Source organism: Solanum pennellii, chromosome 5 (assembly GCF_001406875.1).
Source record: "Solanum pennellii chromosome 5, SPENNV200".
NCBI lineage: Eukaryota > Viridiplantae > Streptophyta > Magnoliopsida > Solanales > Solanaceae > Solanum > Solanum pennellii.
Window position 1 is genome coordinate 11,291,454 of NC_028641.1, and position 11,771 is coordinate 11,303,224.

Sequence of the window (11,771 nt, forward strand, 5' to 3'; positions counted from 1 at the left end):
ATGTTCACGAGCTAATATATACATATATTTATTTAATTTTTTAATACAAATAAAAACTATACAAAAAAATAATTTTTTTAAATTTATAAACCCGCATTTAGCTCTGTCCTGCTCACGTTAAAAAAACATATACGACTATGAGTGCATGCATACATTACTCTTGTCCAAAATACCACAACTTTTTGGTCTCGTACGATTATTGGTGGATTTCATCAAAGACTTTGCATTACAATAATTAACATGTCATTATATGTTTCTTTCGTCCAATAAGTAGCTAGAATAATCCTTTGCTCATCATGTAACAAAGTTAGTGGAATAAACTTTATATTTATTTGGAATTAGCTATACGTATATTCTTTTAATTAGTAAAGTTGATGTATATATATAATATAATATAATATAAATTAAAGGGCATTTTTTGTGAGATTTTGCGTGTGAAATCTAGCCACGCGTCCCCTAATCACTTTCATGGAATTTTGTATTCAAGATCATGTTTCTCAAGATTATGTTGTTGTTATGTTAGTTCCAAATTCCATACATCAATGATATGTATATATATATATTATTGGATAAATATTAAATATATATTTAGATAAAAGTATTTGTCATAAAGTAATTATTTAAAATATTTTAATAAAAGATTTAATAGATCATTTAGGTGCTTATGTGTCGTCTACTTATATGATAGATAGTTTTGGTGTATATAGTTTTAGATTATACAAACAGGATTAAATCATTGGTTCTTATAATTATAAAGTTTTAGCTCTACAAGATGAAAAATAGGAAAAATCAATGGTATGTTTATAGCACAAAATTAAATATAATTTATCTTGATTATGTTATTTGTGTTAGTGAATTTTATATGTATTAAATGGAATTAGTAGAGATAGAAGTTTTAAACTGTTTGACAAAAACATATTCTCCAAAATTCATATATATATATATATATATATATATATATATATATATATATACACACACACACACACACATACACACACTTATATTCATATAATAAATATTTTGAATTGTATATGCTAATTATCATTTTGATTTATTAAAAGGTGAAATTCTGAAATTGAACAATATTTATGAGATGATAACAATATATATTGGTGAAATGATTAGTTAATTAATGGAAATATTCATGTCTCGATATAGAGATTGATCATACGCCATTTTGAAAAGGTTAGAAGTTTGCATTGTGTCAAATCTTTCAAGTAAATTTATGAATTCGACACATGAAGTAAGTTAAGCAGTGCTCTAAAGAATATTAGTAGTGAATTATTTGTCACTAATTTAAGCTATTGATTATAATATGTAGTCTTAATATGGAGAATTACATAAGTGTTTAATGAAAATATCACAATATAAATAAAGCAGACAATTACGAATTACAGTGAAATGATTTGTAATTTAACATGGTAAGATTAATAACTCAAATCATATTTTCAACTTATTTCCACAATATGGAACCTCGCCAATTAATTTTCTGACCCCTATTGTTCTCATATAATTTAATTAGTATTCTGAATTTTATTTCTTGGAGAAAAAAGAAAAAACACTCGTTTTTGTCTAGGTTCTAAACGAAAAAAGGGTTCTTTCTAATGTAAAAGATAATGAATTTTTCCACCATACTTGCCCATCCATATATTGAAAAGGGCGGATGATTAATTTGTAATTACTATAAAAGACAGCAAAGCTGATTTTACACTTATGAACTTGTTTGAAGATTTTGCCTATACTTCGAGAAATATTTTTGAATTAAATTTATCAAGTTTATATCTTATATCTTATGGAGAATTGTTAATTTGTTAATCACAATCTAAACTTAATTAGTTAATTGATCCATTAGTTTGTTAGAGAGCAGTTAGTTAGTAGTCAGTTAATTACTTAGTATATATTTTCTGTTTCTTCTTTACAGCTGACATTCTGATGTATATATACTTCAATTAGTAATCAAAGGCATTATCGATTCTCATTCAATACAGTTACAATTTCTTCTAGACTATTCTGGGTTACAACAGTTCATTGGAGCTCCACCATTGATATGGAGTTTAATATGGTATCAGAGCAAGGAATCACTCATCTTGTTTGAATCTTCTCGTCGAGTTATCTCGATTTGTAGCGTGAATCGTTATCTCGGTTTGTAGCGTGAATTGCTACTTCAATTTTTTTCTCTGCTTGATTCTCGATCTATTCGATCTCCACATCCATGGCTGTTGGTGAGAGTTCGTCCACCTCTGATGGTAGCCCCATTGTTAGCACTGATTCAAGCAGTGCTTTGTATGTGCATTCTTCTGATAGCCCTGGGATGACACTTGTTCCTACCCAATTTGATAGAGCAGGTTATCACTCCTAGAGAAGAGGAGTTATGCGAGCTTTGTCAGTGAAGAATAAGCTCGGATTCATCGATGGAAGCTGTGTGAAACTAGCTGCAAATTCACCTCAATCGCGTCATTGGCAGAGATGTAATGATATGGTAACATCTTGGATTTTGAATTCTTCGACGAAGGAAATCTCAGACAGTGTGGAATATATCAATGATTCAGTAGAGCTTTGGAAGGAGGTAGAAGACGTTATGATCAGACAAATGAAGCTAAGTTGTACAAAATCCAGAAGAAAATCAATGATCTCACACAAAGGATCCTCGATATCACTGGTTACTACACAAGAATGAAGAAACTATGGGAAGAACTAAGCAATTTGAACTTGAGAAATCAATGTAATTGTGTATGTGTGTGTGGTGCTAAGGATAATATGCACAAAGCAGAACAAGATCGTCGTTTGGTTCAGTTCCTCATGGGTTTAGATGAGGTATATAAAGTAGTGAAAGGCAACATTCTTATGATGAATCCGCTCCCTTCAATGGCCCAAGCTTTCTCTCTGTTGATTCAAGAAGAAAAACAAAGGGAATTTCGACCCACTGGTCGACTGTCCAATGATGCAACTTCCTTGAATGCAAGTGTTGTCACCAACAAAGGAAATCTACCAAGGAATTTCAGAACCAATTATGCTGGAGGCAACAACAATTCAGGAGGTAACAATTTTTATCAAGGCAGTAGTAGTGGAAGAAATGCTTTGATCTGTGATTACTGCAAAAGACCAGGTCATACTAGAGACAGGTGTTATAAGTTACATGGTTACCCTCCAAATGCTAACATGCCACCTAACAATAATCAACCTTACAAGCAGAATAATCCAAATTTCAAGGGAATGAGGGTGGTAGGTAATGTGCATGGTATTCCTGGCGATGTAATGTCTTCTAATTCTGCTAATGAATCTGCTAATGAAGAAGAACACTCACAGAGTAATGGATGTAATAAGCCTAGCATCACAAAGGATCAGTATGGACAGCTTATGGATTTGATCCAACATTTTCAGCATGAGAACACAAAGGAGACCTCCAACACCTCGAATGTCAATGCCAACTCTATGAATTTTGAAGGTATTGTAGTATGTTCCTCTTCCATTGATTTTGATAAACCTACATGAAAATATTTTAAATCGAGTTATGACATGTACCTTTTGTTAAGATGAGAAAGATCCCCACTCTTCCTGCTAACTTCTCCCGCAAACAACCATTCTTATGTACAATCTGTCCAATGGCTAGTCAAGAGAGATTACCCTTCAAACAAAGTACCAGCCAAACCAATTCCATATTTGAGTTACTACATGTTGATCTTTGGGGACCATACCATGAATCTACTCATGACAAATACAAATATTTCATCACACTTGTAGATGACTACAACAGAACTACCTGGACTCATCTCATCGGTACCAAAAGTAATCCTTTACACATCTTGAAGGCCTTCACAAGTATGGTAGAGAATCGTCAAAAACTACAATACAAAACATTAGGTCTGACAATGGCCTAGAGTTTAATAACAATGAGGCAACTCAATTTTTCTTAGAAAAAGCCATCATTCATCAGAAAAATTGTCCTTACACACCACAAAAAAATAATGTGGTTGAGAGAAAACACAAATACCTACTAGAAACAGCCAGAGCTCTCTTATTTCAATCAAAACTTCCTTTGAAGTATTGGGAAGAATGTATTCTCACAGCCACTCACCTCATAACAGACTTCCTTCTACCCATTTCCACAATAAATGCCCATATGAACTGTTGTACAATAGAAAACCAAACTATAATCAGTTGAGATATTTTGGATGCCTTTGCTATCCTACTGTACCTAAGCCACTCAGAGACAAATTTGAACCAAGAACAACACCTCATGTTTTTGTGGGATATCCTTTTGGAATCAAATGTTACAAGGTAATGAGTCTTGCCACAAGAAGAATACATATATCTAGAGATGTAGTATTTCATGAACATGTCTTTCTTTTAACTTTGTCTTCAGAAATATGTAATTTTCCTTCTGTTTTAGGAATGTTCAGAAATATACTGTTCCTGTTTGTATTGATCCTTCTGATTGTGTAGAGTTAAGGTCTCAAAACAATACTGTGAATGATCATAGATTTGATACTAATGCAAACCCTGACTTATCTTTTAATTCTGCACCTGTTAATGAACACCAGTCTTCTCAATTCCCACTTTCACAATCATCACCATTCATTAACCATCCTTTATTACCTGTTGATGAACACCAATTACCACAAACTTCACAACCTTTGCAACCCTCACAAAGAAAGTCACATAGTGAACATAAACTTCCAGTGCACTTAAAAGACTACCACAAGAACTTCTCACAATACCATGTCATTTGACTCTAGTCTCTCACTCAAAGCATTGTTTACCAAACACCATTACTTTCCCTCTAAAGTCCTTGCATCTAACAGTCAAGTCTTGATTGAGAATGTTTGTCATGACAGTGAGCTAATTTCATATGAAGAGGCATCTCTTAACCCTGCTTGGCAGAAGGCCATGACACAAGAATTTGAGGCTCTCTATGCCAACAACACCTGGAGTCTAGTTGAATTACCAACTGGAATACAAGCAATTGGATGCAGGTGAGTATACAAAGTTAAGCACAAAGCTGATGGGAGTATTGAGAGATTCAAGGCAAGATTAGTAGTAAAAGGCTACACACAACAGGTTGGGGTGGATTATACTGAAACATATTCACCTGTAGTTAAAATGACAATAGTAAGGACTTTAGTGGCATGTGCTATAAAGAAAGGGTGGAGTATGTCCCAACTTGATGTCAACAATGTATTTCTTCATGGTGATTTACATGAAGGAGTGTATATGAAAGTTCCACAAGGTCTTGAGGTGCATAATACAGGGTTGGTGTGTAAACTTAACAAATCACTCTATGGACTTAAACAAACAAGTAGGTAGTGGTATGCTAGATTGATTGAAGCCTTGTCCCACAGAGGTTATTTACATTCACACCATTACTACTCATTGTTTTTACAAAAAATCAGGGCCCCTGGTAGTGTTTTTGGCAGCATATGTAGATGATGTTCTCCTCACAGGAACAGACACTACTGAAATTGCTCAACTCAAAAAGTACCTGAATGACACATTTAAGATAAAGGATCTTGGAAAGCTTCACTACTTCCTAGGATTGGAGATTCTTGATACACCAAGTGGAGTACTGATTTTCCAAAGAAAATTTGTGTTGGATTTACTGAAAGATATGATTGTCTTAACTATGCTCCTCCATCATCTCCATTGGATCCTACTGTCAAACTGAAAGCTAAAGAAGGATCACAACTTCCTGATCCTACATACTATAGGATGCTAATAGGAAAGCTAAACTTTCTCACAAATACTCGATTGGACATAGCTTTTGTTGTTCAACAACTAAGTCGATTCATGAAAGATCCCGGGACTCCTCATTTACAAGCTGTATTTCACTTGCTCAGATACTTAAAACAAGACCCCACTTTAGGAGTGCATTTGTCAAATGATCCTGATTGCACAGTTCAAGCTTTTTGTGATTCTTGATTGGGCCTCTTGTCCAGATTCCAGGAGATCAGTAAGTGGATATTTGGTTTTACTAGGGAACAGTCCTATTAGTTGGAAGTCCAAGAAACAAGAGACCATCTCATTATCATCATTTGAAGCAGAGTATAGGTCAATTCGAAAGGTGGTAGGGGAACTAACTTTGCTTCGCAGATTGCTCATTGAACTAACTATACTTGATCCTTCTCCCATTACTGTTTATTGTGATAGTCAGTCTGCCATACACATAGCTCACAACCCTGTGTTTTATGAAAGGACTAAACACATAGAGGTTGATTGTCATTTTGTACGAGATAAAATTCAGGAGGGCTCATATGTTTACAACATGTTTCTATGACTGATCAACTTGCAAATATCCTTACTAAAGCTCTCACTGGGGTCAAGCATTCTGCCATTTTGAACAAGTTGGCTATGAAATTCTCACCACCAACTTGAGGAGGGGATTGAGAATTGTTATTTAATTAATTTGTTAATCACAATCTAGACTTAATTAGTTAATTGATCCATTAGTTTGTTAGAGAGCAGTTAGTTAGTAGTCAGTTAATTACTTAGTAGATATTTTCTGTTTCTTCTTTATAGCTGGCATTCTTGTGTATATATACTTCAATTAGTAATCAAAGGCATTATCGATTCTCATTCAATACAGTTACAATTTCTTCTAGATTGTTCTGGATTACAGCAGTTCATTGGAGCTCCACCATTGATATGGAGTTTAATATATCTTCTATGGAAAAAACAATTTTAAGAAAAATTGTGGATCACCTTTCTAGAGCCTTTTCTCGTTTCGTTCGTTTTTTCAAGTAGGATATTTGTTCGTATGATTTATCCATTGGTTGCTTGACATAGTACTTAAGTGGTGGTGGCCTTTACTATTCAATCATTGGGTATATTTTATTTTTAAGAAGATCTGTTCTTTTGTCCAATAATTTTATGAGAATTATTATTACTCTACTTCTTAAGAAAATATTATCGTATTCATTACTAAATATGAGAAAATAAATTAAAAATCAATTTGTTGTTCAAAGAAATATTTTTCAAGAAACACAGTTGACAACAAAATGTGGAATACCTAATTATATTCAAGTTATTATAAGGTCGCTTACAACATCTAGGTATATGAAGTTCACTAGGGGCAATTTTGAGACAACTACAAAATTATTTTATTTGTTCATTATATTAAACATATATACTTATTTTATTTCTCATGTCATTTTTATAATATAACAAGCGAAAACTATAAAATAAATAATGATCTTATTTATCCTTAACATTAATGACTTATTTTCTAAATCATTTCTCAAATTTAAGATAGAACATCAATTAATGTGAGTATTATATTATAATAAAATATTTATATCAATTATTATTTTTTAGGATCCATGCAAAATTTAAATTGAACAAGAAAATAAATAAATGGTGAAGCAACAAGTGATACATGCTGTAACACCTCCACTATGAATCTTTAGGTCGAAGATTCGAGTCTAACTAGAGGGCAAGTGAGAACTCATAACATAAACACTATATTTATTCTGTTATGATATTTGATGTTGTTATTCTCTTTTTATTGCTATTTAGCGTGAATATTATTTTGAGTGAGATTTTTTTATTTTTTTTGGTTTTAATATTTGGTCCTTTTTTTTTTATTACTTTCCCATCAGGTGTTTGGAGCCCACATTGGAGCTTTGATTAAATTTGGATAGCGATCTGCAGGGCTTATTCGGAGGTGGCGCTCCCAACGTGTTTTTCTCTATACCCAAAGCTCGAACCTAAGACCTCGAATTAAGAGTGAAACAGTCCATATCGAGGTGCCAATGTTACTACTCTTTATCATTGCTATCTGGTATGAGATTATCATTTTTCCAATAGGGGGTGGAGGGGCAAGGAACTATGTTGACCTATACAAAGTGATACCACCCACAAAATCTCTGTGAGTGTCAATTCTATTCTTTTGTAAGTATCAATGATTAATTAATTATCATTTGTTATCATTGTCGAAAGAAAAAGGTTCCTTAACCAGGGTTAAGCAAAATAAACCAAATAATTAACCAAACTTAATTATTACTTTCCACTTACCCTATATATACTAATCATTCCACATGCAATCCTCTCACGACAAACAAGATTCCATTTCCAATATTTTAGTTATTTTAGTTGTACACCTTTTACATTTTTCAGTCCCAAAATTAATTAAACATGAAGCTCTTCATGCTAGCCCTCTTCATCTTAGTTATTTCTTACTATGCTTATCCATGGCCTTTCACTCTTGCAACTCTCCTCTTCTCCCTCCTACTTAATTTCCTCTTGAACTATTGGCTAGTGCCCGGAGGGTTTGCATGGAGAAACTATACTCACTATCATCGAAACCCTAATAAACTTCATGGTCCTTTTTCTTGGCCCTTTTTGGGATTTCTACCTCAAATGGGGTCTTGTGCTCACCGGAAACTAGCCAAGATTGCTTCATCATTAGGCTCAACTCGATTAATGACTATAAGCCTTGGTGCTACTCGAGTTATCATTAGTAGCCACCCTGATACTGCGAAGGAAATTCTATGGAGTGCTTCATTTTCTAGCCGTCCCTTGAAAGAATCAACCAAACTTCTCATGTTTGAAAGAGCCATTGGTTTTGCTCCCTATGGGAGTTATTGGCGAAACGTAAGAAGAATTGCAACGAATCACATGTTTTCTCCTAGGAGAATTTCATGTTTTGAGAGTCTTCGACAACTTATAGCTGATAAAATGATAGGAGAAGTTGTCAATGAGATGAATGAGAGTGGTTTTATTGAGATTAGAGGGTTGTTGAGACAAGGGTCTTTGAGTAATATCCTTGAAAGTGTGTTTGGGAGTAGTTTAGGGTTAGAAGGTGAGAGGTTAGGGTTAATGGTAAAGGAAGGATATGAATTGATTGGAGAATTTAATTGGTCAGATTATTTTCCTTTAGACTTTTGGGGTACTAAGAGAAGGTGTTATAAGTTGGGAGCTCAAGTGAATGAACTAGTTGGTGAAATAATGAAAAAAAGGAGAAGAGAGGGAGAATTAGTAAATATGAAAAATGACTTTCTTAGTGTTTTGCTATCTTTGGCAAAAGAAGATCAACTTAAAGATGAAGATATGGTGGCTATTTTGTGGGTAAGGATTACTTCTGCCTCTTTCAATTTTGAATTTATGCTTAGAGTTACCCTCTATCTCAAAATAAATGTCATCTTAATAAAATCACATTTATTAAATAAGTACAGTAGGTAGTTTATTAAAATATCCCTAGTTAATATATGTTTCTTTCAAAATTGAAAATTAATAATTAAATGGAGTAGAAAGGTATAGTTGAAAAACTATAAGATGATACCTTTTGGATCAAATTTCTTTTTGCTAAGATAACCTTTTATTTTAGGACGTAGAGAATAACACTCTCTCCGTTTCAATTTAAACAAGTCTATTTTTACTGTTAAAGTTCATATATTTTTAAATTATTTTAAATTGTCAATTATTGTGACTTATAGTACTTTTTACGTAGTTTATAAATATATAAATTTCATTTAAAAACAAAATAGAAGATTCCATATACGACTTAAACGATTTGACTCTCGAAAAACGAAAAATATAAATTGAAATAAAATGAGTATTTTCTAATAATAAAAAATATTGTCAACTCGTTGAACATATCTAGAGTATATAATAATTAAATTAGGTTGATAGTTAATATTTGTGGATGCTTTAAAGTGAAATGACTCATTATTAAAAGTTAACTTTGTGTCAAATGGTGTCAACTACAAAATTTATTTTATTTATCTTCGTCAGCAATAAGTCTACTGCATGTGGTATATATATAATATATGGTTTAGATATATGTATATAAAATAAGGTTTTCACTTTTAGTTTTTCCAGCTCCGCCAACAACGGGCTTAATTAACTCTAATAATAGAACTTATATTATAATATGGCTTTTTTATATTAAATTATTCTTTTCATTTCCTCAATAGAACTTAAAAGTATATTACGGATTCTCTATATTATATAAGTATTCGTTTCATTTTCTTAATAGAACTTATAGCATATTACGACTTCTCTATATTAAGTATTTTTTTCATTTCCTTTATAGAACTTATAGCATATTACGGCTTTTCTATATTAAAAGTATTTTTTTTTCATTTCCTCAATAAAACTTGTTAGCATACTACGGCTTCTCTATATTAATATTAAGTACTTTTTCGATTCCTCAAATGCATATTTAGATTAAAGATTGTTTAATTAAGTCTAATAATAGAACTTATAAGTAAGTTTACTAGCACAGCACGGCTTCTCTATATTACATATCTTTTCATTTCCTCAAGTACATATTTAAATTAATGATTGGTTTAATTAAGTCCAATAATAGAGCTTATTATTAGGAATTAGTCCATATTACGGCTTCTCTATATTATTATACACTCTCTTTCATTTCCTGACAAGTGTTTATTTGATAAATGACACTTGTCATATTTAAAATTTAAAAATCTAAATTAAGTTAATTTAACAATCTTCTTAATTATAGTTAAAAGAATGAATTATGAAAAAAAAAATCACCAACTTTGGTAGAGTTTTTGCTCTGTAAAAATGAAATCAGTCTCTTTCTTTCTTAATTATTTTACTGTTGTTTAACTAATGTATGATCTCATTATAACTTTATCTTTGGTTTTATTTGGTCAGATAATAATAAATAAAAAATATTTTGTTTTCTAAAACAAGCGCGCATTGAGAATTGTACAACTACAACATATAACATCTATATTAACATGTTTTACTTTCAAGCAAGATGAGATCAAATATACGAGAATTTTAACAATTAACGGTATATATGTCATGACATTTGAGAAGTGTACAATGGTAAAATAAATTGAACAATCTTTTTTTTTTTTTACTTGATATAGGAAATGGTATTTAGAGGAACAGATACAATTGCCATTCTTGTAGAGTGGATTTTGGCAAGAATGATTTTACATCAAGATGTTCAAGAAAAAGCACAAGAAGAAATTGACACATGTGTGGGTCAAAACAGAAATGTACAAGACTCAGACATACAAAAGCTTCCTTATTTGCAAGCTATAGTAAAAGAAGTTCTTAGATTACATCCACCAGGCCCACTTCTCTCTTGGGCTCGTTTAGCTATGCATGATACTTATATTGACAAGTGTTTCATTCCAGCTGGAACAACTGCAATGGTCAATATGTGGGCTATAACACATGACCCAACTATTTGGGAAGATTCATGGGCGTTCAAGCCCGAAAGATTTATTAATAAAGAAGACTTTTCAATCATGGGATCGGATCTTAGGCTTGCTCCGTTTGGATCTGGACGTCGGGTTTGTCCAGGAAGGGTACTAGGGTTAGCCACAGTGCACCTATGGCTAGCCCGACTTCTTCAACGATTCAAATGGCTTCCAAATAAACCTGTTGATCTTTCAGAATGTTTGAAGCTTTCTCTTGAGATGAAGAAACCTTTAGCTTGTCGTGCACTTAATCGAAGTAGCATTTAAGTAATTCTAATCTAAATATTGGTATTATCACTTACAAAATCATATGGAAGAAAAACAAAGTCTATAGCAGCTTGAAGTGTGGTTAACATGTAAATGAGTTGATATGGTCTTTGGCAAATTAAAATATGATCATGATATTTACCTTTTTCTAAATCTAGTTTATTTCCTTGAATATACTTCATGATTGTAGAGCAAGTTCATTATTTGTGTCACAATTCGAAAATGTTTATGATGATCCCTATCATCATAACCCCCAGTAGGCAAATCAAAATCAAACATGAAGAGTCAAAATTGGAGCTGAAGTCAACAAATCGCTTCAAAAAGTCG

At 32.3% G+C, this 11,771-nt stretch overlaps 1 protein-coding gene across 1 annotated transcript; it reads left to right on the top strand.

Annotated features, from left to right (window-relative positions):
• Positions 1–8,074: 8,074 nt before the first annotated feature.
• On the top strand, positions 8,075–11,503 carry LOC107020029 (cytochrome P450 78A5-like). The gene is made up of 2 exons (XM_015220371.2): positions 8,075–9,063; positions 10,839–11,503. Exons 1-2 carry the CDS (start codon positions 8,131–8,133, stop codon positions 11,442–11,444), a joined length of 1,539 nt encoding a protein of 512 aa, XP_015075857.1. The 5' UTR covers positions 8,075–8,130; the 3' UTR covers positions 11,445–11,503.
• The last annotated feature ends 268 nt before the right edge of the window (positions 11,504–11,771 follow it).

Bases quoted from the DNA above. Each gene is read 5' to 3' on its own strand.
- LOC107020029 (XM_015220371.2), top strand. From the start codon at position 8,131: ATGAAGCTCTTCATGCTAGCCCTCTTCATCTTAGTTATTTCTTACTAT. The intron at 9,064-10,838 runs GTAAGGATTACT...TACTTGATATAG, and splicing joins ATATGGTGGCTATTTTGTGG to GAAATGGTATTTAGAGGAAC.